Genomic DNA, 27579 nt, shown 5'->3' with positions numbered 1-27579 from the left:
AGAATATAAACAATGTAAATGCAAGAGAGAGTGTTGAAAGATTATACCGCCGTGGTAAGTGAGATGAACCAATCAAAGAATGCCCAAACAATCGATCACCAGGAGAAATCTAAGAGACAAGTGACACACAAATTTTCTTTCGAGGTTCACGTGTTTGCCGGCACGCTAGTCCCCGTTGTGTGGACCAGCACTTGGTGGTTCGACGACTAATAGGTATCACACACCTAGCCAATACTTGGCACCGCAAGAACCTACCCACAAGTGAGGTAACTCAATGACATAAGTAATCCACTAGAGTTACCTTTTGGCTCTCCATCGAGGAAGGTACAAGAACCCTCACAATCATCAGGAGATGGCCACGAACAATCACCAACTCATGTCAATGCTCCTCCGCTGCTCCAAGCCGTCAAGATGGCGGCAACCACCAATAGTAACAAGAAATCCACAGCCACAATGATCCCCAAGTGCCACTAGATGTAATCACTCAAGCAAATACACTAGGAATCACTCCCAATCTCGCTATGATGATGAATCAATAATGAAGATGAGTGAGAGGTGTTTGCTTAGGCTCACAAGGATGTTAAGTATGTCAAAGTGCCAAGAGAGTGAGCCCCAAGCCGGCCATCACCTATTTATGGAGCCCCTTGGCTCAATGAGCCGTTGGGCTGTCAAAAGGGCACCGGACACACAGACCGGATGTTGCCCTGTGTCCGGTTGGCTGAGTCTGGTCGCAGCTCCGAGCTACTCCACGCCTACCACGTCGCCTCCAATCAAATAGAGCCGGTTGTACCTTCGCGCTCGTGTGTCAGCCAAGCACCGGACGTAACTCTACGAATGACTAGACGCACCACCACGCGGTGTCCGATCGTTTCCAGTAAACACTCAGAGAGCAATTTTATTAACTGGACGAGTTTGGTCGTAGGTGACCTGACGTGCCCGATGTTCGATCACTACTATGCAAGCACACGGGTGCTACGTCAGCGTCCATCAGCCAAGACCTGATGCACCCCTTGCGCGTCTAGTCGCTTCTCGCCTCCAGCGTCCGAATGCTACCCCAAGCCGCGCCCTCTCTGCTATGTATGACCGGACGCGGCACCAGCGTCCGATCACACTATGGCCCTTTCAGCCAACAACTGAACAATTGACCGGACTCGGCCTGCCAGGGTCTGGCCCTAGCAGAGCCAGCGTCCGGTCCTGTACCTTCGCCTCTTTTTCTTTTTCTAACTCCTCAACCTCTTCACCTTCGCTTCCAAGTTGCTAACCATAGTGTGTACAACTCATGTGGTCGTGTATTAGTATTTTTCAAGGGTCAATTGTTAGCACACTAAGTTCCTAAACGCATATGCAAGAATCATGTCACCTAGTGGCACTCGATAATCGCTTTTCCTCTTTATAGTATGGCTATCGATCCTAAACACACTTACACCCTCTATGGTGTCTTGAGTGCCAAAACAAAAAAACTTACTTAATACCTTTGTCTCGATCTCCTTGATTTTTGTTTTTCCCTTTCTTCTTTTGCAAGTTGGAGCTTGATCACCATCATCACATGTCCATCTCCATCTCCATGGACCTCTCTCTTGCTCCATCACTTGGTGTGTACCAACCTAGCTCATGATCACACTTGATGACATAGGTTAGTACTTAGTTTTTCTTCAATTATCCAAAATCAAACTAGGGCTTTTAGCGCTGCGATCCCTCTCTTTCTCTCGCATGTAGCTGGGGTGCCCCAATTCCATTCCGGCGGTCGTTCATTGGATTCGAATCTAGCGAGGTAGCGATCGACAACTGCTCCCATGACTTTCCTTATTTGGAAAAAAGTAATATCCACAACTTTCTGTTTTTAGAAAGTAACTAAGTTATACATATATGTTACATGACATAACTTATTTCTACAACTTATACCGACAACTTTGACAATATAACATTTTGTAAAACAAAACTTATCACCATAAATTTTTATCATAACTTTTTTGATATAGTTTTTACGTAATTTTTAATAGACAAACAAGTTATACTACATAGTTATTTTTGTACATAGTTTTCATATTTCTACTAATATGTTATGATATTAATTTGTATATCTAAGTTCTTGAGTATTACTTATACGTCTAACTTTACATCTAAGTCATTCTTCAAGTTAATATCTAAGTTACACAAACAAGTTATATAGAAAAGTTTTGTGTATAACTTTTGTAGCTTTCTAAGAAATTACGTTGATAAGTTTGTTTCGTAAAATATTACGTAGTAAGTTATGTGCATAACTTTGTCACGTCGAAGTCATGTTTATAGGTTATACGTCGTTTGTTGCACAAGTTATATGTAAAAGTTATGCGTATAACTTTGTAATTTTCCAAAAAACGAAAGTTGCAGGATTTTTTTGCCCAAAATAGACAACTTTCTGAAAAAAGGAAAGTTGCAGAAATTATTTTTTACCAAAAGCAAAAAGTCGTGGGGGCTGTCTGATCGTTAACGTTCGCTATTTAGTGGAGTCGATGGCGCGTTGCTGTCTCTCTCGCATGGGGTACACACGCTGTGTTCCCTCTCTCTCACATGTAGATATAAGCGGGCCCATGCACATGCTCTTCTGGTCGGGCATAGCAGCAGGAGGAGGTGGCGCGCGGTGCAGTAGGATGCGCGGGCGACCGAACACGCGCGTGTCTGTCTGGACGCCCGGTTGTTAGCATGGCCTTTTTTAGTTCACGAGTTGAGCTGGTTGTGCTCGGCATCAAATTCGAAGCCACGAATTCCCTTTTAAAAAAGACTAGCAAATATGCTCGTGCGTTGCAACAGAAAAAAAACACTAACATGTTCAAGTCCAATAAAAAATTGAACAATATTTTTCGAGGATTAAACAATTAAACATGGTATGAGACTTTTTTTATATATACTCTTTATTGTTGGTCAATGATCAATATTCATGTGTAGACAGTCAAGTAAAATGTGTGAACGAAACCATATATATTCATAGTTATATATACTTTGTAACTTGTGAATTTAGAGGCAGGTTAACATTTAACATAATTTTTGTTTGTTTTCATCTGATTCTCTTTCATGAAAATAATTTTTTTAGAAATAATCATCAATGTCTTGTTAAATATGTTTAATATTTGCAAAAATAAGGCTAGTCTTCTGGGTTGGTTTGTATTTTAACCATCAATGAAAAAATGAGTTAGTAAGCCCAAGGACGAAGTAAAAAAATTATCGGAGATGACACAACTCCCGAAAATATGTTTCAGCGTACGCCAAATTTCCTTTTCTACTTTGATTTTTTTTTATTTTTAACACTTTTTGTAATGGCGTGGCAAAATGCCTGTGTCGCGCCATGCATGGTGGCACAGTGAGAGGGCTGACGTGGCGACGATCGGGGAGCTGACCGTTGACGTGGCAGGGCCTGCCGCGCCACCAATGTTGGCGCGACAGTGACGCACCCTGATCGGTGGCGCGGCATAGCAGGCTAAAAGGGCCGTGGCCTAGTCCCGCCTACCTACCGTGCTTGTCGCGCCTTCGCCTGCCTGGCCGTGCCTGCCGCCGCGCGTGGACACCGCCACACCTACCCACAGCGCATGGCCGCCGCCTCGTCGTGCCTGCCATCGGCAGCGCCAGCCTGTCGCCCCTGCCGCCGGTCGTGGCCGCACGCCACCGCACCGCACGCCCGCATCGGGCGCGCCACTCCCGCCGTGCCCGCATGCGCCCGCCGCGCCGGCCGTGCCACGAACGCTGGCTGCCCGCTGTGCCCGCCGCGCACGCACGTCGGTGCGCCACCCCTTCCGGCCGCCCGCCGTGCCCTCCAGCCACGCACGATGGCTGCCCGCCATGCTACGGACGCCCACTACGCCCGCCACTGCCCTCACTGCCGCGCCGCCACCCTCATTGCAGGGCCCACGTCTGCCACCGCCGCACGCCCTTCTCTCTATCCCGTGTTGCTATTACACGCTACTATTTTAAAATACATGGGAAACATGTAAGATATATATACCAGCCAACCGTATTCGAAATAATTTCACTCGATTTTGTTGGTTTTAGAAATTCTCAACGCATTCACTACTATTAAAAAACTTAGATGCATCGGAGAGAGACAAACGGATGGCTCGGAGGGTGATAAACGGATGTGATCACTTAGGATCAACCATGGGTAATCCGAGTACATGATACATGGGTACAATACATCAGTACTTCAAAAGAAAAACAAGACAACACAAAGAAAGTTCTAGTACATAGCTACATTAATCATTAATAAAGCATGGAATTAATAGATGGCGCAATAAAAACCCTCAGTCAGAAAGATACTGAGTTAGCAACTCGTCGTCTGAGTACCAATCCTCTACCACAATCCTGTTGCTGTGGCTAGGGTCACCTACATTGCCCTGATCTGTCTTTCGCCTATAGTAAGCGACCTCCGCTTCTTCTGTGGCCTGAGACAAGAATGCGTTCTCTTCCTTCTCGTTCATGTGGCTAGACTCACATGCATTGCTATGACCTGTGTATCGCCTATAGTAAGCGGCCTTCGCTTCATCTGCGGCCTCTGTGGCCTGAGTGAAGAATGCGTCGTCATCCTTCTCCACCTACAAGCCCGTCTCTTCTAGAGCGATGAGCTCGCTCAGTCTACCAGTGTCGTCCTTAGCCTTCTCTGCCTGCAAGCCCACCTCAGCAAGAGCGATGAGCTCACTGAGTCTACCAGTGTCATCATCAGCCTCCTCCACCTACAAGCCCACCTCTGCTAGAGCAATGAGCTCGCTCAGTCTAGCAATGTCGTCCTCATCATCGTCCCCCCTCATCAGACAACACAATAGGTGATTGAACGGTGCGATCAGCTCACGTTCTGTGCTCGTCTAACTTCTTTTCCTCATACCTTACATGAGCCACCTCTCCATCATGGTCCTCGCTGCATCCAATCCCTTCATGTATGAAATGCAATCAGTTAGCAACGTGATTATATTATATTTCAAATCAGGCAACGAAAAAATGTCTTTCAAGCACTCACTGGCACATAATGCAATAACTTGCTCGTTCAAAACCTGCATCTGTACTCTTATCTCCTCCCTTGCCTCCTTGCTTGCTCTCTCCTCCTCTAACACCCTCCATCTCTCCAATCCCCATTTGTCGAGCCCAACATCGATCGGGTTACAAATACCGCACTGTCTAGCAAACTCACGCATCTTATCTTTGTGATGTTTAACAAATAGGTTGACGTAGTCAGGTCCATATCCCCTCTTCCGTGTAATTACTTTCCTCTCCTTCAGTTCATCCAAGAACTTAGCTTAGCCATCATAGCATTCCCACTTGCATTTCCTAGTGCTCTGTTTAAACGAAAAATTATATCATATATGTCTTAGCAAAAGAAACAAAATACGATTTTATGTTTACCATAAAAATAATCAACCTCATCATAGTCAATCATATGGCCGCAATAATGGCCTATTCCAAACTTCGAAGGGACTAGGCCATAGTTGGATTTAACATCACATTCACACATGACATGAGGTGTTTTGTAAATTACCCTTTCTTTTGTTCTTTTCCTTAACCTTTGGTGGTTCTTCCGGCCATTGTTTTTTAGGACCATACAACCACTCTTTGAAACGATACTTCGCCATTGAAAACACCTAAATAAGATGACATTAGTACATGAACACATATAGCTCAACATTTCAACACATACACTTTGCACTTACTTCATGCTTGTTTGGACACACAAACTCCAACGTATTCTCAGGGTTTATCACAGCTCGATCTCCGCAATCGCACAAAGGAGGTTCCTTGAGTCATCTAACTACGGCTATATGCTTCTACTTAGCCGTCATTGGAGGGGGGTTAGGGGGAGATGGAACCCACCGCTCGAAGTGCTCTCGTGGATGTCGTCCTCTCCATCAATCGTTGAAAAGGAGGTACCTGGGGTCAAACTTGTCTGCACCGTCGATCCACTGAAAGAAAAAATACCTCTCATGGACCTACACAACAAATTCCAACAAAATATTAGTAACCTAGTAATACAAATGAAGAAAAAAACACGAAAATAATTACTTACATTAAAACGACTGCATGTGTAGAAGCAACGAGCCGTTGTGTCTGGATGTCTCGATTGAAATACGTCGGTCGGACGACCACAGTCACAGTTAGGGATTGGGGCATCTTTGCTAGACTCGTCGGGGTACAATTCTATAGGACGACCCCGTTTTCGCCACAACTGCTCCCGAAACATGTCTTCCATCTAATAAAACGGTTCAAATTAAACATCAATCAAAACAACGTAAACTAATGTAAAATATAATCATTTGCATTGCAACTCAAATAATATAACCAACACTTATAACAACAAAAATATACATGGTAAATATACTTCTAACTAAATAATTAACCTTAACATCCACAAAATTAAACCATAGCCATAGTTCCCAAACATAATTTTCCTCCTAACGTTAACTCTCATTCATGATATTTCAATCCACCATTCAAACAAAAATAAAAAAGTGTGTCATTACCTTGAACGAGGCCGAGGAGGGAGGGAGACGGCCGGAGAATGGAAAGAAAGGGAGGGAGGGAGGCAGCAACGGAGGGCCGGGCGCCAACAACACTTGGGAGTGGCGGGAGGGCGCGACGCAGCGGGCAGGCAGGTGGACGAGGCGGGCAGATAGAGCGAAGGCGCGGCAAGCAAGCGGGACTAGGCCGTGGGCCTTTTAGCTGAGTCTGCTGCGTCACCGATCAGGGCGCGTCACTGCCGCACCAAGATCGGTGGCGCGGCAGACCCTGCCACGTCACCGGTCAGCGAACCCGGTCTTCGCCACATAATACTCCCGTCACGCCACCATGCATGGCGCGACACAGGAGGTTTGCCGCGCCATGGCAATAGGCGCGACCAAAATGGTTAGTTTTGAAAAAAAAATAGTGTTAGATTTAAAATTAATTTATAAAAAAAGTGTTCATTTTTTTTTCTCTAGTTCCGAACCTTACCTATCCTTTCGTTTCTGACTTCCTGAGCAAGTGAGTCCTGTCATCCTGTGCACACCGCTCATAACTCCTTCCTGGCTATAATGAATGTTCGTAATGCACTTTTTTTTTCTTTTTCTTTTTCTTTTTTTCTCTTTTTTCTCATTATTCTTTTCAATCTCATGTTATCGGGTCTTTTATATCAATCAATAATTGCCAGTGGCCTCCGTCTATATATCTTATATAGATTCCATTTCGTAGGTCATTCCGTTTTGCTCTTTGGAATGATATATTTCAGTACCGGTGTATTCCTGCGTACCATTCTGGATTTTCATTATTCTATGAAACATTTAAATTATTTTTAATATCTAAACTTTTGTAATACGACATATTAGACGATCAGTGAATATTTAAAATAAGAGTTAAATGTACCGGCGACCCTCGAATTTATAAGCATGTATCACGTAGGTTCATGAACTTGAAAAATACATTTTTGAGTCCCTAAACTTATTAACTGGTTCATCACAGGTCCATACCAGCCGTGCTGGCATTTTTATCTGATGTGGCACGCACTGTAGCGCTGACTGTGTCCGTCACTTTGCATTTAACCCCTCATCTATCTTAGCCTTGTTCATTTGCATAAAAAAGTCCGTACTCGTGAGCCGGACCTTCCTCCTCTACCCATCGGCCCGATCCGCCTCGCCAGCGCCGGCGCCATTGGGGTCATAGGTCACAGGAATATTCCTGATCGTCAATCCTGCTTCCTATGGGTAGTGCGCCAGCGCCGTAGCAGCACGCCGGCACAATGGCGCAACGGCAGCATCCCGTCCGTCTCCCTCTGGCCTCTGTCCCGTTGTTCGCCTGTTTCCGTGCCGACGGCCATCCTGCCCCGCTACACGCATGGGCAGCATGGCAGCGGCAGTGTCCGCCGTCTACTCGTCTGCCGGACAGCACGGTGGCCAGTGGGCATCACCCTGGCCGGCTGGCCCCTTGTCCTGAGTCCTGACCGCTGCCCGCCGGCTATGCGCAAGCCACGCAGGAGATCGGGAGGGGGCGAGCCGATGCCCGGTGGCCAGCGAGGGGTGGAGCCGCAGTTCACGTAGGGAGGGAGGCGACAGAAGAGGAGAGGGAGGGCTAGAGGGAGCTGGCGCGTCGGCGCGGCCAGCCAAAGCGACCAAGCCAGCCCGTGCCCGATGCGACGCCTTGGAGTCAGGGGAGCTCTGTGCGATTCCACAACTACTGACTGCGCCTTTCTTCTTTCCCAAAAAGGCTAAGGCCTTAAGGGGTTGGCCTGCCAAGACGGAAGAATCCCCTAAGCCCGATACCCATATGCAAACCCACCAGGCCACCAAGCGGCCAAGCCAGAACTCAGCGAGCGCACCGTCGACGTGGTTTCTTCCACCTCGCGCCGGTCGGATTCCAGGGCTTCCAGGACTTCTAGCCTCGCGAGGCGATGACCGTGGTCTCGCAGCCAGCGTCGAGCATGCTACGGCCTGCGCTACTAGCTAGGACCACCTGTAGCCTATAGCCTTCACGAGCAGCCCCCGTGGACCAATGGACGAGTACCTTTCGTTGTGGCTGTAACATGGCCTTCGCTCCTACAGCGACTCAGCGAGCCAGCGCCTTCTCTGTCCATGTCCGCGTGCTGGCAGGAGAAGGGAGATGGTCCGCCCTTTTCACTTTCTTGGTAGCGCAACCGGCAAGGTGACGACGGCCATGGCCGTGGTGGGGCGGCGTTCGTCAAGGTGCGCGTAGCGCGTGGGGTGGCAACACGAGTGGCCCTGCAGGCAGCGCAGACAGTGAGACAGAGAAGGCCATGTCGGACGACGCTATTTGTTAGCACAGGCAGCATGGTCGGCGTTGGCTGTGTGGCCACGATCGCCTGTTCACATGGCCAGAGCGAGGGCGGCACCTTCGAGTGCGGCCTTTTCTTTTATGCAAATGAACGAGGCTAAGATAGATGAGGGGTTAAATGCAAAGTGGCAGACACAGTCAGCAGTACCGTGCCACGTCAGATAAAAAGCCAGCATAGCTGGTATGAACTTGTGGTGAACCAGTTAATAAGTTTAGAGACTTAGAAATGTATTTTCTAAATTTATAAATCTATATGACACGTGCTTACAAGTTCGAGGGCCGTCGGGACATTTAACTCTTAAAAGAAAAAAGAAGAGGTAGGTTTGGCCACCTGTAGGAACGCACTAAAAAGAGTAGAAGCAGGTTTGGGCCGGTCTATCATTGGGCTTTTACCCTAGTCAACCTAAGAAAGTACTGACCGTTCCTTTCAATTGGATTTAACTCCGGTGATACGTCCAAACTTACAGCATGAACCGCCGCCTCCTACCTCCTACTCCAACCAGCAAACTACCATGCGAAAGCTTCTGGAGACTCTCTTCCTCTTCTCCCGTCCCGGCGCCTCTTCCTCATCGGCTCCCGTCCGGACGACCCATGAGCCGCCGCTGACCCCAAAAACCCTAGCTTCATTTTCTCTTCTTCCTCCCTCTTTCTCGCGCCGCACAGCTGAGAGAGGAGATCGGATGAGCAGGTGGCGGCGGCGTCGGGACGCGCGGAGCTGAGCTGAGGGGCGCCGCCGACGGGAGCGCACATGGCAGGCTGACCCGCGCTGCCTCCAGGCCGCTCGCCGGAGCTCGCGTGCACGACATGATGGCCATGGCGGACTGTGGGAGGCTTCTTGAAGGTGCATGGCGGCGTGGGTGGCTTCTTCAAGGTGCTTGATTGACAGCGCGTCCACCAATGACGTTGCCTATCTCAGCAGCTCGACCATCTTGCTTGCCTAGCTAGGTACTTGTTGGCCACAGAATTCGAGCCGCCGGCGGTCCAATTTAACTCGACCTATGTCTAGGAGTATTCGATTTGTGGTCAATTCGGGTGATTCCGTAAGCGGTTGGGCCGGAGGGTTATATATTGGGAATCCGTCCCCGTAGCGCTGGATTGCAGAATAGTTACCATCAGAATAGGAAAACACCGTGCCTGAAGGAAAACGATTCTGATATGGGAAAAGACCGTGAGTGAAGAACGAGCAACAGGCGGACGTAGAAACCAAAATCAGATGGAATGATTAGAGTGGACGAAAAAATTTGTGCCAGAAATTTTGCAGGTACATAGATATATCTTCCACAACTAAAAAGACTAAAGGGTGAACACTTTTTGCTGGGATATTCCAACGTGAGCCCATGGCTACCCTCTCGCTACGACGTCCTACCCCCGTCCGGAAACCACGGCGCCTGCGACAAATGTCTCGCCTCTCGGTCTGCCGTACCTGCGAGTCCGCCCCCATGAAATTCGCCCGTATGCCCTAGTCCGCCCCTCCTCTCCCCCTTCTCCCCGTTGAGAGCCACCGAGCTGCAACTCCTCTCTTTCCATCGCCCTCCTCCTCCTCCTCTCTCTCTCCTCCTTCCAGATCCGCCGGCGCGAGGTGAACGACGCGTTCGCGGTGGCAGCGGCCCTTGGGAACAAGGACACGGCCACCTCCGCATCACCCTCCTCTCTCTCTTCCAGATCGGCATCGCGGTGGCCTTCCCTGACCGTTCCAGCACCAGCAGCAGCATGATGGCAGTATCGGTGAGCCGGATCCACCCCTCGTTCGGCCCGCGGAGACAACGACGATGTGGCCACTGGCGCCGGCGCCGCTGCTTGTTCCTCCCTGCCGCGGCGCAGACCCCAGCGACCACGCGCTGCTGACGGCGGCGCTACACCACACGGTGTGGAAGCGGTCCAGCATGGGGTTCCACGACACCGACGGCTTCTCCGTCTACGACGCCGCCGGCACGCTCGCCTTCCGCGTCCACAATTACTCGTGCCGCCGGAAGGTGTTCGCCGGCGAGCTCCTCCCCATGGATGGCCTAGGTTCCCCCCTCCTTGCCCTCATGCCGTAGGTACGTCGGTGTCCTGCTCGTGATCCAGCCCGGCCACCCATCTGCAATCTCCAAAATTTCATTTTCAAGAAACCTACACGCACGATCGGTCATGGTGTCCCCCCAACAAAATGGGGTCTTTTTCAAATCGAGAAATGGTGCTTCCTACTCTGCAGGATTCTTGGTTATTATGCGAGAGTTGATTCGTGATCTCTGCATGTTTCATTCAAAAAATAATTCTGTCGCCACATCGGCTGTAGTATGTACGTACTAGAATCGAGCACCGCTTCACCGCTGGTTACATCGAGTAAGTCCTCCCAGGGGTGAGCTCAATTTCTCCTGATTTGTTGTCTCCTATGTTACTTTGATTCAAAGTTTGAACTCCATGACTTGAAACACTTGTGAGATCTAATATTGTAGGCACACAGGGCCATACTGCAGAATTTGGTGGCCTGGTGCAAAATGCATAGTTAGGCCCTACGTTTAAGAAATGATAATAGCTAAATTGTCTGTCTTTTCCATTTACAATGCATATTTCTTGAAAATATCATGTCAGGCAGTAAAAGAAACCATGACAGTATTTTCAAAATGAAATCTCAAATGTTATCTCCGTGGATAATCTTTTGCAGAACTAAAGATTGAACGATAGATATATTAAATTCATGCTGGGCAACAAACAACTTCTTTGCTTGTGTCTTTGTGAGTTGTGTTTTTAGAGACCCCTGGCATGTCCTTCACCTCGAGAATAAAATAGATAAATATTACCAGAACAGGGTTACTGTGGGGGAAAACGCGTAGTACTTCCTGCATCCCAAAAAGGGTTGAATGGGGTCCGATGAGAGTTAAGAGGGGAGTAATTAATTCTTACAATGATTGTCAAAAGAAATTTACAGCAGCAAGTCAACAAGGATTGAGTGGGGTGTAGAGAGAGAACTAAGATAGCCGTCTGGACTTAGCGCGAAAGAACAGCTACACGTTTGGTCATTTGCAGCCTGCAAGTTACATGCTTCTAATTTGCCAATTATATGCCAAGCAGTATTTGAGGCCCCTAATTTTGGGGGGTTATATGCTATCTCTCAACCTGAACTTCCTAGCGCACAGCCTTGTTGTAACAACCCCCAAAATGAAATGTTCAAGCTGAAGCAAACATATGCTGTTAAAATTCACTCCTCACTTTGGAATAGTGAAACTGTCAGGTGCTTGCCACCACATTACGCTCCAAAATTAGAGAGACAAGGAGTGGCAGTTCTCTGGCAGCATAAAATGGTTTCCTTTGTTATGTTCTTAATGGTAACAACATAATTTTTCCTTTTATAGGCCATTGGCAGTTCTTTTGGTCTTCTCTTTTGTGGGAAGGACATTGAACCAGTTTGGGGCCGCAAGGAATTCTTGAAGTTCATTATTTTGGTCAACTCCATCTGTGGCATTCTTGTGTTCTGCTTTGCTATTGGACTCTTCTACATCACCGGAAAGGAGAGCTTCCTGTAAGTTTTAAACTGCCATTCAGTCTGTCAGATGTGACTATTACTGATTACTCATTACCTGGCACTGCTCTTAGTTCTTTTTAATGTGCTTATTGTCCATGCCTGCGTTGAGTATCAAAATGGTCGATTGATGTGCTCTTGTTGACATCTGCTTCTAATGAATAAGATCATACTCTTACGTCTGCCAGTAAGAACTGCAGAATAACTATATCAATTGGCTACTCTTCTATTCACTATTTAAAAATCTTTGGAATATAGACACAATGATACCACACGAGCACTTTTAGTTGTTATTGCGTCATTTGAGTTACTAGGTTACATGGCAACATACTACTTCCTGAGAAAATAAGGTTACTATCTGAGGACATTACCTGACTTTCCTATAACATAACATGCAGTGTCACACCACTTTCTGGTTTCCACGGTTGCCTTGCTGGCTTTCTTGTGGCCCTGAAGCAGCTCTTGCCAAACCTTGAGCTTCGTATGTGCTTTTTCAGGAAAACAAAGGCAAAGGTATACCAAATAGCCATTTCTAAGCCTACAGTTGTATACTCGTTGTAGTAGTGTACTTATTCCGCATACACTTACAAGCTTGATGCTGAGTTATCTTATCTCTTTGTTTCTCTCTTACTACTGCAATGGCGCCATTCTTTGTTGTATGTTTCTCAAGTATCATGGCCTTCATCGTGCCTGATTCCATTAACTTCTTGCCAACTTTGGTGTCCGGGATGTATGTTAGCTGGCTTTACCTGACATACTTCCGAAGGAACCCACTGACTGGACTTAAGGGTGATCCCAGTGATGACTTCTCCTTCCCCAGTTTATTCCCAGCTGCCATGAGGTACTTTGAATCTTTTGTTTTTTTCTTTTTTACATGAGCAAACACTCACTACTGATCTCACTTTTGATTTCATTCACTGCTTTTGTTTTCCCTGCAGACCAGTTACAGACCCTATGGCCAACCTGTTTGATAGGATGTTGTGTGCAAGGTCTAGGCCTTTCAAAGTGGCTCTCCCAATTTCAGATCCTACCAAGGCTTCAAGAAGAAGGTATAGAAGTTCTCTTTTAGTTAGAATTTAGATAAGGTCGTACCGTTGTGCTATACCAGTAATATTTGTTGCTGGTGTTTCTCTTTGATTGCGATGATAATTCTTAAAGACTTGAGTGAGGCATCTAGACGCCATCAAGTGCTAATAGAGCTAACACCACAATTGATCTAGCTCAGCTTTTTGTAGTGCGGAGGGCTTACTGGACTAGATGCCGAAATTGGTGACATTATCACGTCTAGCCGTGAGAAGGCTGGACTGGTCGATTTAATTTTTTTCTCCCCATGTATCTTCTTCATCATTTTAGTGGCTTATTATTGAAGATAAGGTCACCTAGATCAGTTGCTCACCTGCGGTTTGCTATCACAACATTACTCGGCTTTTATCAGGTAACTATATAAGCACTTGTTTTTTGTCACTTTGCTTTGAATGTTCACTGTGATCCATTCTTCTTTTTCCTTTCTACATGTAGATCATACTTTTCCGGATATTGTTCCAATAGTTTCGTTAATCAAATGCACAAGTCAATTATTCGTTTTATCTATAAGCATTTCTTCACCACATAAACCGCTAAGTTTTCCCTTACAATTTGCATATTCATTTGGTACCCAGTGGCAACTTTGATTTTCAGAAATACATCAAATGTTTTTTCCTACAAATTAAGTCCAGGAATATATGTTCTCTGTGCACATGTGTCCCATAGTCCCGTGTGGGATTCAACATTGATCTTCCTACTTCTGGATGTCTATTTTTGCAGTGGCACTAATGAGGAATAGGCAAAGTGTATGATATGTGTAATGTCTGTCCTGGATGTTCTTCGTTAAATGCCATCATGTCATGTAGTGCTCCTCAAAGTATTTTATATGACATGCTTGTTGAAATGCTGAAAATATGTGGTCCTATTTTTCTTCTGATGTTAAAACTATAGGTCATTCAATTGCAAGTGCAATGAGGAATATTAGGATTTAACTCTGTTTTCTGGTAGCTTGCACTTTGCGATGAGTTAAAATTGTACTTTGCAAGTATTGTGTGGACATGTCCCAAGAATCTGATATGTGTCATGATTTCAGAATTACATGCTACTCCCAGGGCTGGATGATGAGCAGGTGGTTTCTTTGTGCCCAAACTACTTGCACAGAGCAGTGAGGTCCTGGGATCATGCAACGGGGAGGTTGTATAGTTTGGAGAGGATGGTTTAGAAGCAAAGCTTGTTGAAATCGAGCATGGAATGATGCTTATATGGTGTTGAAAACTTTAGACATTTAGAGGTTGGCTGGAACTGGATGGTGCTTGGGAGGTAGTAAAACTGACAGCCATCGCGCCTCAATGAAGAGTTGACGATTGACTTTGTGAAGCAAATTTAAAAACTTTTGTGTTATAAGGGGGCAAAACTAGAATTTGTGGTTTCCTGAGCAGATAATTTCTCCTTGTGAAAGTGTTTCTAACTAATTCAGAGGGGACCAATGAATCTACGGAAAATTACTTTCTCAATTCCAACTTATATGACGCTTTGGCTTTTCTAGATACATAACTTTTTTTACATGCTTAGATATACATAATTAAAACAATATATCTAGAAAAACCAAAATGTCTTATAATTTCAAACTAAGAGAGAAAATTCCAATTATTATTTTATAGTGAATTGGCTTGCACCCAAACACGATGCATGGAAATGATATATTTTGAAGTTTACCTGGACATCATCATCTTAAAAAACTATGAAGAATCAAATGTACAATCATGATAACCTCTAATTTACTTTTATCCGTCGCTTGCAATAATAATACCTATGATTTAACTATTTATATATATTACTGATGATGAATCTTGTTATAGACACTTAAGTGGATATCTTATTCTACAGTATATGTCTGCGTGAAATAGTTCTAAAGCCACACATATTTATACGGTGAGTATAACATACTTAAGGTATTGTGAGAGATTTTTCAAGAAACGCAGTATTACCTATGTGACAGGAACTAATATTTATATATATACTCGAACTTGTATACAGGATGGTACGAAGATGCGGCAGAACTTATTCGTGGATTTATTGGCGTACGAAAGAAATAGATATCAAAGATTTTTTTCTGTCGATATAAAACATTATCTTAGTCGCATCGCAAAAAAGTCTATATATAGAGTTTGTGAGCTTGCGACGCCGCGCTCCGTGACTGTGTTAATTTCACGAACTTTACCTTTTGGATTAAATATCACTTTAATATCGGTATTTAATTTTATAGTATTGTTATCTTATCGTGCAATCTATGTATTTTTAGTATAAAAGTTTAGCTGTCCCGTAACAACACATGGACACACTACCTAGTAGTATATATAGAATAGAAGAAGAAAAAAAGAGGAGGAGGAGGAGGACGCCACGAGTCAGTCCGGAAAGCGAAAGAAAAAAATATATACGTTCAAAGTCACGAGTCTAGGTCGCCATAGATGACCAGAAATAAGCAGAAACGATTTACAGCCACTTGGGCGTCCTAGCTCTTGTTCAATCCAACCACCGGCGTTCGCATATGGAAGCGATCGTCTCTGCGGTCCTCGGCGACCTCATCGGCCGATCCATATCCTTCGCCATAGACTGGTACTGTCACCGGCGACACGAGGGCACCGTGCAGGACAGCCTGCAGCGGCTGCGGCGTGTGCTGCTGAGGATCCAAATCACCGTCGAGGAGGCCGAGCGGCGGCGAGTGACGAACCAGGCGATGCTCCAACAGCTTCATCTGATGAGGGAAGGCATGTACAGAGGCTACTACCTGCTCAACGCCGTCATGCGCCAAGACAAGTCCCAAGTGCGCGAGGTCAGTCGTCATAAACACTCGTCGCTGGCCTTGTCTGAGTTCAACCCAGCAAAGCGCGTCCGTATTATCCCAGCCAGAACGACGACGACGACGACGATGGACACGGCGTCTTACACCGGACGCGAGGCAGAGGCGGAGCTGCAGGAGGCGCTCATCGACCTGGAACGCATGGCCAGCGACATGAAGGAGCTCGTCCTGTTCCTGAGCTGCTACCCTCCCCTGCTCCGCGAGCCTTACAGCAGGCACTTGTGGTTGGAGAACCGCATGTTCGGCCGTGAAGCAGAGTATGAGAGGATCATTAGATTCCTGCTGGAACCAGAGCCTGCGGGCGCACAAGATTTGGCCGTGCTTCCAGTGATCGGCCCAACAAGGGTTGGAAAGAGCACATTCGTGGAGCACGTCTGGCGCGACGAGAGGGTGCGCAAACACTTCTCCTTGATAGTCTTCTTCGGCGAATCCGAAATCGTGGATGGAAAGCTACACCTGATGCCTCTGGGAGATAGCGGTGTAATCAAATATCGTAATGATCTTGCGTCGACAACTGGGAGCTCACTGGTTGTTGCTGAGCTAGTAGGCGGCGTGGATGAGAGCGCATGGAGAACAGCACTGTCCACGCTGAAGAGCGAAGGCACGACACCTGTAAGTAAAATTGTTGTTACAAGTCGGTCAGAAATGGTCGCAAGTTTTGGGACCATGAAAGCTCTTGAGCTCAAACCTCTTTCTCAAGAAGCTTTCTGGTACTTCTTCAAGACAATTGTGTTCGGGAGCACACCAGATGCCGAGGAGCAGCTGGGGCTAGCATCTGTATGCATGCAGATTGCGGACCTGTTGGACAGATCATTCATAGGTGCAAATATGATTGGTGGCTTACTGAGGAACAATCTTTGTGCTGGGTTTTGGCACACGGTTCTCAAACGCCTCAAAGATCAAAAAAGTATGCATCTCCACTTATTCGGTGAGGGTCCAATTGATCGCTTGGTGAAAGATCAGCCTATATACCTTTGGAGACTATTCAAGAGTGACGATGTGCTCATAGCCTACAGTTGTTATTCAGTCCAGCAGCCTGATCTGCCCAAGATAACTGTACTAGATGTTCATACTGGAAGCACAGCGCCTCGGGGGAAGTTCGAAGCCCTGGCATGGAGATCTTACATACCACCCTACTCCAGCTACGTGTTCAGATGTGGGGTGCAAGCACCGTCGTCGTGCCTCCGTTTATCGCCCAGGAACAAGCAAATCCGGCAGCGGCAGGCGCGACTCACTTTGATGTGAATTTCGTGTGGATCTTGTTTGGCTGGCTCTATTATGTCTATGCTATAGTATGTGTATCTCATTATCAAAGAAAAGGGATATGTTTACCTATTCAGCCGCACACCACGAAGATTGTAGGCCTTTACAGCATCTATAACAGTCTATCATTAGCGTGTCATTTGAATAAAAAAATGTTTTTTTAATATTTTCATCCTCCAATAACTTTTCTATATCTTATGCATGCTTTGAAGAGTCGGTCCTGCTAGAGTGCACGGTTAGATTTAGACCCGAACAGATCTACTAACCGACGAACGCGGAAACATAGACACCATAGAAGAAAATATGCAAACGAGAACGACACCGAGGCACGATGTCTTTTAAGGAGATTCAGCGATGTGCCTACATGATTATGGGGCTCCTCCACATAAAACACAATCAGCTTTACCAGCATTCGGCTGATTCCGCGACCTCGCCGCCACCCGAATCAGCCACCAAGTCGTCTCTTATGGCTACAACAAGGTAAAGGGTTGCCTCATATTTATGTCCCCAGAATACAGAGTTCGAGTCCAAATCTATTCTAGCCCCTAGTTTTGTAGGCTAGCTTTACCATTTTGTTGAAGATCAGCAATCCTAGCATGTTTGTCACCCCCTGCTTGCCTTTGTTTTTATCTTTATGCGGTCTGCAATATGGTTTTTTTTGTGTCAAATAACGTTAAGGTTTAGCAGCTATATATGTTGTCCTTTTTGGTCAGTTGCTCTTGAATCATTAGATGCTGTTTGAGGCTGCAGTGTCCTATATATGGGCTATGCCCTCTTGCGGCACCAGAGAGAGATGGCACTTCCATTTCAAGCTCTCGGAGTGGACTCCGCCGTGTCGCCCACCAGCGTCTCGAGGCCGTCGAGCGTCTTCTCGAGCTGCTTCAAGCTCTCGGCGTCTAGCACGTTATATGTGTCGCTGCCCGGGAGAGGAGGCGAATCTGGGGAGGTCAAGGTCACCACTCACATCGTCGCTGTACCTGTACCTAACGCTGTCGAGCATGTGGCGACCCTGGTTGGTACATGCCTTGCCTGAGCATCTGGAGCTGCGGAGCATGGCTTGATTGGTGATGTGCCGCCCCTCAGCCTCCTCCACCGTGGCATCGATCGGGAGCAGCACGCGGTGCTGCCGCCTGATCTTGTGCTCTGTCTCTTCTGCCTTGGACCATCTGTACCTCTGGATCGCCTTGGACAGGGCTCTGTTCAGTAGATCGCTCATGATCGCGGAGATAATGAGCTCCATTGCTGTTGGGACACGTTACGAGTCGCGAAGGCTCTAAGGCTCGTAGTGGCGCTAAGAACTAACGATTACTGTGCAGGGAAAAGAAGATCAGAACCTTCGCCTGGTCGGACGCCCTGAGCGAAGGTCCAAAACTGCGGCGAAGGCGCCCGGATACAGCCGAAGGCGAAGGCTCGGCCGATACATGCGGAGGCTTCAGTGGGTCGGCGTGAAGGTCCGGGCGAAGGTCATCCCAGACGAAGGTTCTAGGAGCCGAAGGACTTCCCGCAGGGCGGCGGTACCGAGCCGTGGGCCGCAAACAGACTCACGATAGCGGCCCATCAAGCAAAGGCGGCTGAAGAGGAAGGCACCCAAAGTACCCCTAGCAGTTGTGTTAGTATAGAAATATTCCGAGGATATACTATAACCGATAAGGGATAAAATTGTAAAGAGTAGGCTTAGTAAGCAGTGCCCTATAAAAGGGGGACTCAAACTCTGTACAAAGAGAGGTTGGTAAGAGCATTTATGAAACCCTAAGGTGAGCCTGGACCCACCTTCCGCTTCTCATACATTCGCCCAGGACATTCAACTGGGCGAAGGCCTTCCACGTCCTACTTGCTGGAAATCCCTTTTTTCAACAGTGGCGCCCACCGCGTGTTGGCCAAGCAAAACCCACAATGACAAGGAAAAGAGTAGCCTCTGCAAGGGCACCCGCAGATCCCGCACCAAGGGAAAGACTCAGGCGTAGCGCCCGTAGCATCTATGCCACCACCCTAGAAGACCAGGCCACAGAGGAGCCCACAGTCGAAGACCAGCCTCAGGCATCCGAGGAGCAGCAAGCCCCAAATCCCACCCCGGAGCAAGAGCTTCAACAATTACAGGCTCAGTTGCAGAGCATGTAGCAAGAAAAGGGACAGGGTCGCAGCAGCCTTCGCCACAAACCAACGGGCAGCCCAAACATCAGCTCAGGCAGCGGAGATCAAGCAACAGCTAGCCGTCCTTTAGGCCGAGATACCAAGTATGCAGCCTTCGCAATCTGACTTCAACATATCCAACCAATTCCACTCAGCAAGTCAAAACCAACCTAACCCCCCACCACGTACAACAGCTCAACCAACCTTCGACACACCCTACACTTTGCCACAAACCCACAGAATCATTGACTCCAAATCACCACTATCTGAAGGCATCCAGAGCTCACCCTGGCCTCCCTCCTACAATCCCATCACCTTGCCCAAATTCAATGGAAGATCAGACCCATGCCAATTCATCATGAGCTTTGAGACAACAGTAGCTTCCACTGGTGGAAATGAAGCAGTGCTAGCCAAATCTTTCGTCATCGCAGCTGAAGGCGACGCGCTAGCCTGGTATTCGATGCTAAAGCCAAGTTCTGTGTATTCATGGGAAGACCTTTGCGACAAGATCTTAGCAAATTTCAAAGGATTCACAAGTGAATCCTTGACTTTCGTGGATCTGTTTCAATGCAAGCAAAATAAAGAAGCCTTAAAAGACTACTTCTAGTAATTCATGCAAATGAAGGCAAAAGCACCCATCAAAGGCCTTCGCATAGGACCCTTCGCAGCTCATCTAGCCAGAAAAAAGCCAAGGACCATCGAAGACCTTTACATCGAATTTGAGAAGTTTTGTAGATCTAACAATGACCTACGCTAAAGGCTAGAAGAGCAAAACCAAAGCAAATAGTTCCAGGGGAACAACAGGAACACCCAGAGGGGCAACAGAAGCCAAAGCCAACCGCAGCCACAGCAAGGGCAAAGCCAGCAAGTGTTTAATATAGAACAGCAAGGAAGTAGCCAGCAAGGGCAGCAACCGGCGAAGGCAGGCCCAAACAGCGTGCCTTAGAAACAATCTGAAGGAAGGGAAATGGACAAGGCAGGAACTAGAATAGAAACCAAAACCAAAAGCAACGAAGGCAGTACTGCTTCTTTCATGGAGAGAATAAGGGGCACATCACCAGGGTCTAGATGCTAAGCAGACCCAAGAAAGGATCAAAAGCAGAGCAAATCCGCAACCTCTACCACAACAACCCGCAAGACAGGTAAACCATACCTTCGTAGCACCTTCTCAGCAGCAATACTGCCCAATATACCCAAGCCTAAACTCCTCCCAAATTCACCCATCCACTTTAGCTGCTGCCTATTATCTAAATTTCCTACCCGCATGGCGATCAAGTACTCAGCAGCAAGGGCAGACTAGCAACCAACGGGCAGAATCCAACCTCACCTACATAAACCTGAGGCCTCCGCACATAACATTCATTAAGACCAACCAGCCATCTCAAGTACACAATAGGTAGCTAGAAGCATTGCCTCCGCCTCCACCAACATAGCTGGCAACAGCCAAAAACGAACCCAGCCCAGAAAACCAACTCAACCCTCACACACCCCTACCCACCATCGGTATGATATTGCCTATAGCCAGAGGCTCCTCGATGGAGTTCTAGACAAAGAAGCACAAGAAAGATCACCTCAGGTTGGTCAACAACATAGCAGTTCAAGGCCTTGTGCGCTACACAAATTGGTCGAAGACGCCAATCACCTTCTCAAAACAAGATCTGTAGTTGGAAAGCTACCCTCATACCGATGCCATGGTGATCAAGGCTAACATTGTAGGATGTGAAATCAATAGGGTTCTCATAGACTCCAGAAGCTCTGTAGATATTATCTTTGTTAATGCCATCGACCAGATGAAGCTAAGCAGGAGTCAGTTGTAGCCTTCGAACTCACCATTAATTGGTTTTGGGGGAAAGAGGATCGATGCATTAGGAAAAATATCCCTACCAGTCTCCTTCGGAGGTTAGGAAAATGCAAGAACAGAATATGTGACCTTCGATGTAGTAGATCTCTACTACCCCTATAACGCCATCTTCAGAAGAGGGTTTACAAACAAGTTTAATACAACCATCCATATGGGCTATCTGTGTATGAAAATGCTAGCCTCGCACGGAACCATCATAGTCCACAGCAGTCAGAAGGAGGCAAGAAACATAGAAAGAGCCATATACAAATCATAGCGCAATATCAATTATGTCAAAGCAGCCAAAAGCAACTTACCAGAGCCTCTGGACATGCTGAAGGGCAAAGCAGATCTCAAAGATCAAGAAGGAACAAAGTCAATCCCATTAGAAGATGTTGTCCCAGACAGAAAGGTCACTATTGGAGGCAACCTGTTGAAGGAAGAAGTAGAACTCATATAAACTTTAGCCAAGAACAAAGACGTCTTCGCCTAGTCAGCCTCCAACATGAAAGGAGTCAGCAGGGATATTATACAGCACTCCCTTGACATCAGCCCCAAAATGTAGCCAAGGAAGCAGCGACAAAGGAAAATGTCGGAGGATAGAATCTTAGCAGCAAAGGCCAAAGTACAGAGGCTGTTAGACGCCAACGTCATCAGAGAGGTCAAGTACTCAGAATGGCTAGCAAATGTAGTGCTAGTACCAAAGAAAAATGTAAAGATGAGAATGTGCATAGACTTCACATATTTGAACAAAGCATGCAAGAAGGACCCGTTTCCACTACCAAGGATAGATGCCTCCATCGACAAGGCGGCAGGATGCAAATGCTTTTCTCTCCTGGACTGTTTTTCAGGATATCACCAGATCTGGCTCAACAAAGAAGATGAGAAGAAGACAAGTTTTACTACCTCCTTTGGAACTTATTGTTACACTAGAATGCCCGAAGGACTAAAGAATGCAGGTTCAACCTTCGCCAGAATGATGAAGGCGGTCCTCGACCCACAGATGCAGAAAAACATTATAGCGTATGTTGATGATATTGTGGCAATGAGCAAGAATGAAGGAGATCACATAGCGGATTTAAAGGAAACCTTCACCAATCTAAGAGAAGCCGAGCTAAAACTCAACCTAGAAAAGTGTGTCTTTGGCGTAAGCAGAGGTAAAATGCTCAGGTACATCATAGGGCCCAAAGGTATAAGGGATAACCCAAACAAGACGAAGGCCATAATCTCAATGGTGGAACCATCAACCAAAAAGGAAGTCCAAAAACTCACCGGAAGAATAGCAGCACTAAACAGATTCATCTCAAAGTCAGCAGAACGCAACCTCCCATTCTTCAAAGCTTTAAGGGGCAAAGACAAGGTGGAATGGGGACCAGATCAGTCGAAGGCCTTCCAACAGCTCAAAAATTATTTAGCTACAAGACTCTTGGTGACAGTGCCAGATCTAGAGGTTCCATTACTATTATATGTTGCAGCCTTCGACCACGCGGTCAGTGGGGTGCTCGTTCAAGAGAAAGAAGAAGAGTCGATGGTCATTCAATAACCTATCTACTACATTTTAGAAGCCCTGCCAGGAGCAAAATTGAACTATACTGATATAAAAAAAGCATATGCAGTGTTGATCTCTTCAAGAAATTTGAAGCACTACTTCCAGGCACATGAAATCACAGTACCCTCTTTGGAACCACTCGGGGATATACTCAGCAACAAAGAAGTCTCTAGAAGAATAGGGAAATGGGCAACAAAACTATCCTAGTTCGAACTCAACTTTGTATCAAGAACAACAATCAAATCACAAGCGCTAGCAGACTTTATGGCAGATTGGACACCTTCAACACACCAAACCCCACAGCCTCAGCCTCAAATCTAGACACTCTACACAGACAGAGCTTGGGGACATCTAGGCGCTGGGCCTCCGCTATTTTGATAGCACCATCTGGCCTCCTCATGAAGTATGCAACAAGGCTAGAGTTCAAGACAACAAATAATATAGTAGAATATGAAGGACTCATACTAGGCCTCAAAAAGGCGAAGGCACTTGGAACAAAACATTACTAGGAAAAACAGACTCCCAAGTCATAGTAGGACAAGTCAAAAAAGAATACATGGTATGGGAACCGGAATTGATCAAATACCTGGCCACAGTAAGGGCTCTTGAGCAGAGGTTCCAAGGATTCACCCTATAGTATATACCAAGAGCAGAAAATGCAGAAGTGGATGAGCTGGCGAAGGCAGCAGCAAATAACTTGCCCATACCAAATGGAGCCTTTTACCAAGTGCTATAAGCACCAGCAACGCAGGTAATAGCAAAGGCATTCAAAACAGTCTTAGTTACTGAGTCTGAAGACTAGAGGCAGTTGATCATAGATTGTCTGAACAACATGCATCACACAGAAGATGAGGCGAGCACAACAAGAATGATAGCAAGAGCAAGAAGCTATACGCTGATTGTCGGTGTTTTGTACAAGCACCGGCAAGTAAATTTATAGTAATGCGCGTTAGGCTCGGATGGTGCGCTAAAGGACACAAGGTTTATACTGGTTCGGGATGAATGTCCCTACGTCTAGTTTGTTATTGCTCATGTTATTAGCACCATGAATGGTTCATAGTAGGGGATACAAACGATCAAGAGAGGGACAGGTCCCAAGTCTCTGATGGAAGGGTCAAAAGGAGGCCAAGAGCTTGGTAGCCGCTTGACTGTGTGTGTGTCTTGTGTTGTTCGGTCCCCCTTGTTGGAGGAAGCGCATCCCCTTTTATAGATGAAGGGAACGACTTTACAAGGGTGAGGACTTAGGATGCGTACTCCACCTAGCCTTGTGGCTCACGTCTACCTAGCTCGGTTACCCATTCTGATGGGTGTGAAAGGATGATAAGCGCCTACAATACTATCGATCCCCCTGTAGAATGTCAGGATGTTTGCATAATACTGCCCTGCGCAGGGTATGGGCCATAGTACAGTGGTTTTGACTTATGAACCTTGCCTAGTCTTGCTCCACATGCCTTCTGGCTCCTATGAGTCTCTATCGGAGGGACGCAGGGTCGGGGTCCAGAGTAGCGCTGTGGGCAAGGTCCTTTGATTGGGTGGACCTAAGGGGTCGGGAAGCGGGCGCCGCTCCCTTGGGTCCATAACGTGGTGACGACATGTCCATCCTTCGTGGAGATCACAAATCCTTTTCTGGAGTGTAGTGGTTGTCGTATATCTTCGTCGGGTTCCGTGTCCCAGAGCTAAAGGCGGCCCCTACAACTCTACAGGGCGAGGAGCACGCGCCTGCAATACCTTTTGGGCTCTGCGGCACCCAGAAGGGTCTAAAGCACCCGTCCAGTCGTTCCCTGGTAGTACCTTTCCTGCCGGGGCGCAGGGTATGGTCCTTGAAGCCGCGGTTGACCCGAACGTCTTATCTTGCTCTGTACCCATCATCATGAGAGAACGAAGGAGAGGTTATCAGGTAAGATGAAACCAGTCTTTGGACATCGAACGGGGCGAGGTTTGTCTTCGATCGTCGGGCGAGACAGAATCTAGTCCTTATCCCTTGGGCGTGACCGAGCCCACCCCCTGGGGGTCGGGCGAAGCGGAGTCTATCCCTCAACTCTCGGGCGAGGCGGAGCTATCCCGAAGGCGTCGGGTGAGGCGGAGACTAGCCTTTAGCCCTCGGGCGAGGCGGAGCTGCCTAAAGGCGTCGAGCGGAGCGGAGGCCAGCCCGTAGCCCTTGGGTGAGGCGAGGCTGGCCTAAAGACATCAGGCGAGGCGGAGACTAGCCCTTAGCCCTCAGGCGAGGCGGGGCTGGCCCAAAGGCGTCGGGCGAGACGGAACCAAACTTTCGTCATTTGGGTAAGGAACGTAGCGGCGCCCTTGTCCATCCAGAAGTTTTTAACGTTTGATGGTTATTGGTTCCACCTCCTAGGGTACCCCAGTATTAGGTCCCCGACAGTAGCCCCTGAGCCTCTAGGTGATTCGGATAGAATCGCCTGGGGGGTGTTCTTGATTTTGTCGGAGTTACTTTGCCGGAGGGTGCGCGCGAGCGCACCCGATGGGTGTAGCCCCCGAGCTCTCGGGTGATTTGGATAGAATTGCCTGGGGGGTTGTATCGAACCCTTTGTGGGTGAGGCAGAAGGACTTAGTTTTTCGTCAATTGGATATTTTTTCGAGGGGGTCATGGTATCCCATTTGCGGGGATCTTCATTCAGGGCTGACCTAACTAGGGCTTGACCGTGGATCGAGACCCCAGTAATGCTTGCGTCCTTGATTTCGGATTGTTTGCGGACCCGTCCTTTGTTGGGCCAGTCGTCGAGCTTCTAGGCCCTAGGTGGGCCAAAGAGAAAAAAGTCTTCATGACTTGTGTTTCCCAGATGGGTAGAGAGTCCGGATTCGCCTGGGGAAGGTGAACCATCCACTATGATTTTTGGTGGGAGAGGATAGGGACTGCGGGCGTGTGTCCCGCGACATGACGCGGCGGTGCGCATGGCAGGCCCAAAGATTGAGGCGGACGGTTGCCCTTCTCGCATCCGTTGCCCCTATAAAACCACGGGGTTCGCCCCCAAGGTTCCGTATTTTGCTCCCTTGCCTTTGAGTCTGAAAGATCCGCCACCAATCGCTCCAGCCTCCTGTGCCCGCACCACCACCGTCGACTGGCTTGCAGCTATGTTGCAGCCGCCGTCAAGCTTGTGCCTATCTTGTAGCCACCATCGAGCTCGCGCCCACCTTCTCCCTAATCGCTTTAATGGAGTTGTGGGGCAGATCTAGCATCACCTCTTGGCATGTAGAGGGCCTCGTCCGCCGTGGCCTTCTCCGTCCATTGTCCATCGTCTAGGAGTGGCTGATACCTGGTGACGAGGGTGAGCCGACGCTGCCCGAAGGGTATGTCGTATCTTTTGCCATCTTCCATGAGTGGGGATTTGCGGTACCCGCGCATAGATTCCTTTGGGAGCTGCTGGATTATTATGAGGTGGAGCTGCAACATCTTACCCCCAACGGGGTTCAACATATGGCGGCGTTTGTTGCCCTGTGCGAGGTTTTCCTGGAGATCAATCCTCATTTTGATCTGTGGCGGTATTTCTTTACCGTCAGTTTGTCGAAGAGGAAGATTGGGGGGAAGGATGTGAGCATGCCGATGGGATGCGCCAGTGTTCATTTGTGCCATACCCGGTCGAGGGGTTACCCGTTCATGCGTCTGGCGACTTCTAACAAGGGATGGCATTCGCAGTGGTTTTATGTTAGGGATGATGTGAGTGCCACCCTACCAAGGTACACCAGGCACCTTATCAAAGAGTCTCCAGAGTCGTGGGCTTGGGGCGTCCAGTTCAAAGACAAGAAGCACCTTTCCAACCTTCTTTCCGCCCTCCAAGCCCTGAAGAAATGGGGCGTAAAGGGGGTGGGGATTATCGGTGCCTATCATGTGAGGAGGGTGGTGCCGCTGATGGCGCGCGTGCTTCCCCTGCATCGGATGATGCCTGGGATGTCGTTCGAGGGGACGGTGCTTGTTGACAAGGCGCTCCCTTTCTTGGAAGTGGCGCAGCGCATTAAGGAGGCGATGGAGCCGACGAAGGATTCCGCAGGCGGTGTCCTCGACATTGTGTATCCGGTGCCCAGACATCCCCCAATGCAACCAGAACCTAGGTTCTTCGAATTCATAAGCCTTCTTCTCCCGTGCTCTTTCTTTTTCCTGAATCTCCATATTTTTGATACTCACTTTTGCGACGTTGGGACCAGCCGAGGGGGCTACTCTTCAAAGACAGTTCGGTTCCGCTACCAAGGAACAAGGCCCTAGCGGCGGTGAATCGCCTCATGGCCGAGCGGGACAAGAAGGCAAGGGAGCAGATGAAGGAGAAGAGACGACTGAAGCAGGAAGCACGGGATCGGGGAGAGGACGTGAGCAGTGATGATGACGACGACGATGATGACGATGACAACGAGGTAGCCATCGATGTGGATTGGGGCGTCCTAGAGGACAAGGACACGCTGACAAGTGCCCACCCATCCGTGTAGGGACCCTTCCCATTCCACGCGGAGGGAAGTGAGTCGGTGAGGTCGGTGGAGGCCGGAGAGTCCACCGCTTCGCACGGCGTGCCGGCCGAGGATCAGTGGATGGAGGAAGGCAGGCCTGCCACCACCGACCCCAAGGTGATGGTGGAGGGGAGTGGCTCTGGTGCCGCGCCCCATGAGATGGTGGAGGGAAGCCCCCCTGCCTC

At 47.9% G+C, this 27579-nt stretch overlaps 1 protein-coding gene and 1 long non-coding RNA gene across 9 annotated transcripts; both read left to right on the top strand.

The window, feature by feature from the left end:
- The first annotated feature begins 9249 nt into the window (after positions 1-9249).
- LOC136450383 (uncharacterized) lies at positions 9250-14856 on the top strand. Of its 8 annotated transcripts, none has more exons than XR_010758326.1 (7): positions 9250-9646; positions 12111-12277; positions 12676-12790; positions 12948-13118; positions 13216-13326; positions 13513-13712; positions 14394-14835. It is a non-coding gene; the product is annotated as an uncharacterized lncRNA (long non-coding RNA). The 8 variants fall into 8 exon arrangements; XR_010758324.1 differs by lacking the exon at positions 9250-9646 and adding an exon at positions 10105-10814 and having other exon boundaries at positions 10970-12277; positions 14394-14856; XR_010758323.1 differs by lacking the exon at positions 9250-9646 and adding an exon at positions 10116-11116.
- A 992-nt stretch (positions 14857-15848) lies between these two features.
- On the top strand, positions 15849-17405 carry LOC136455059 (disease resistance protein RGA2-like). The gene has a single exon (XM_066455239.1). The coding sequence runs from the start codon at positions 15849-15851 to the stop codon at positions 17403-17405; it is 1557 nt and encodes a 518-aa protein (XP_066311336.1).
- The last annotated feature ends 10174 nt before the right edge of the window (positions 17406-27579 follow it).

Source organism: Miscanthus floridulus, chromosome 5 (assembly GCF_019320115.1).
Source record: "Miscanthus floridulus cultivar M001 chromosome 5, ASM1932011v1, whole genome shotgun sequence".
Lineage (NCBI taxonomy): Eukaryota > Viridiplantae > Streptophyta > Magnoliopsida > Poales > Poaceae > Miscanthus > Miscanthus floridulus.
This window is presented reverse-complemented; position numbering and strand designations above follow the sequence as displayed.

What these genes read in the sequence shown, in the direction of transcription:
- LOC136455059 (XM_066455239.1), top strand. Translation starts at nt 15,849, where the DNA reads ATGGAAGCGATCGTCTCTGCGGTCCTCGGCGACCTCATCGGCCGATCC.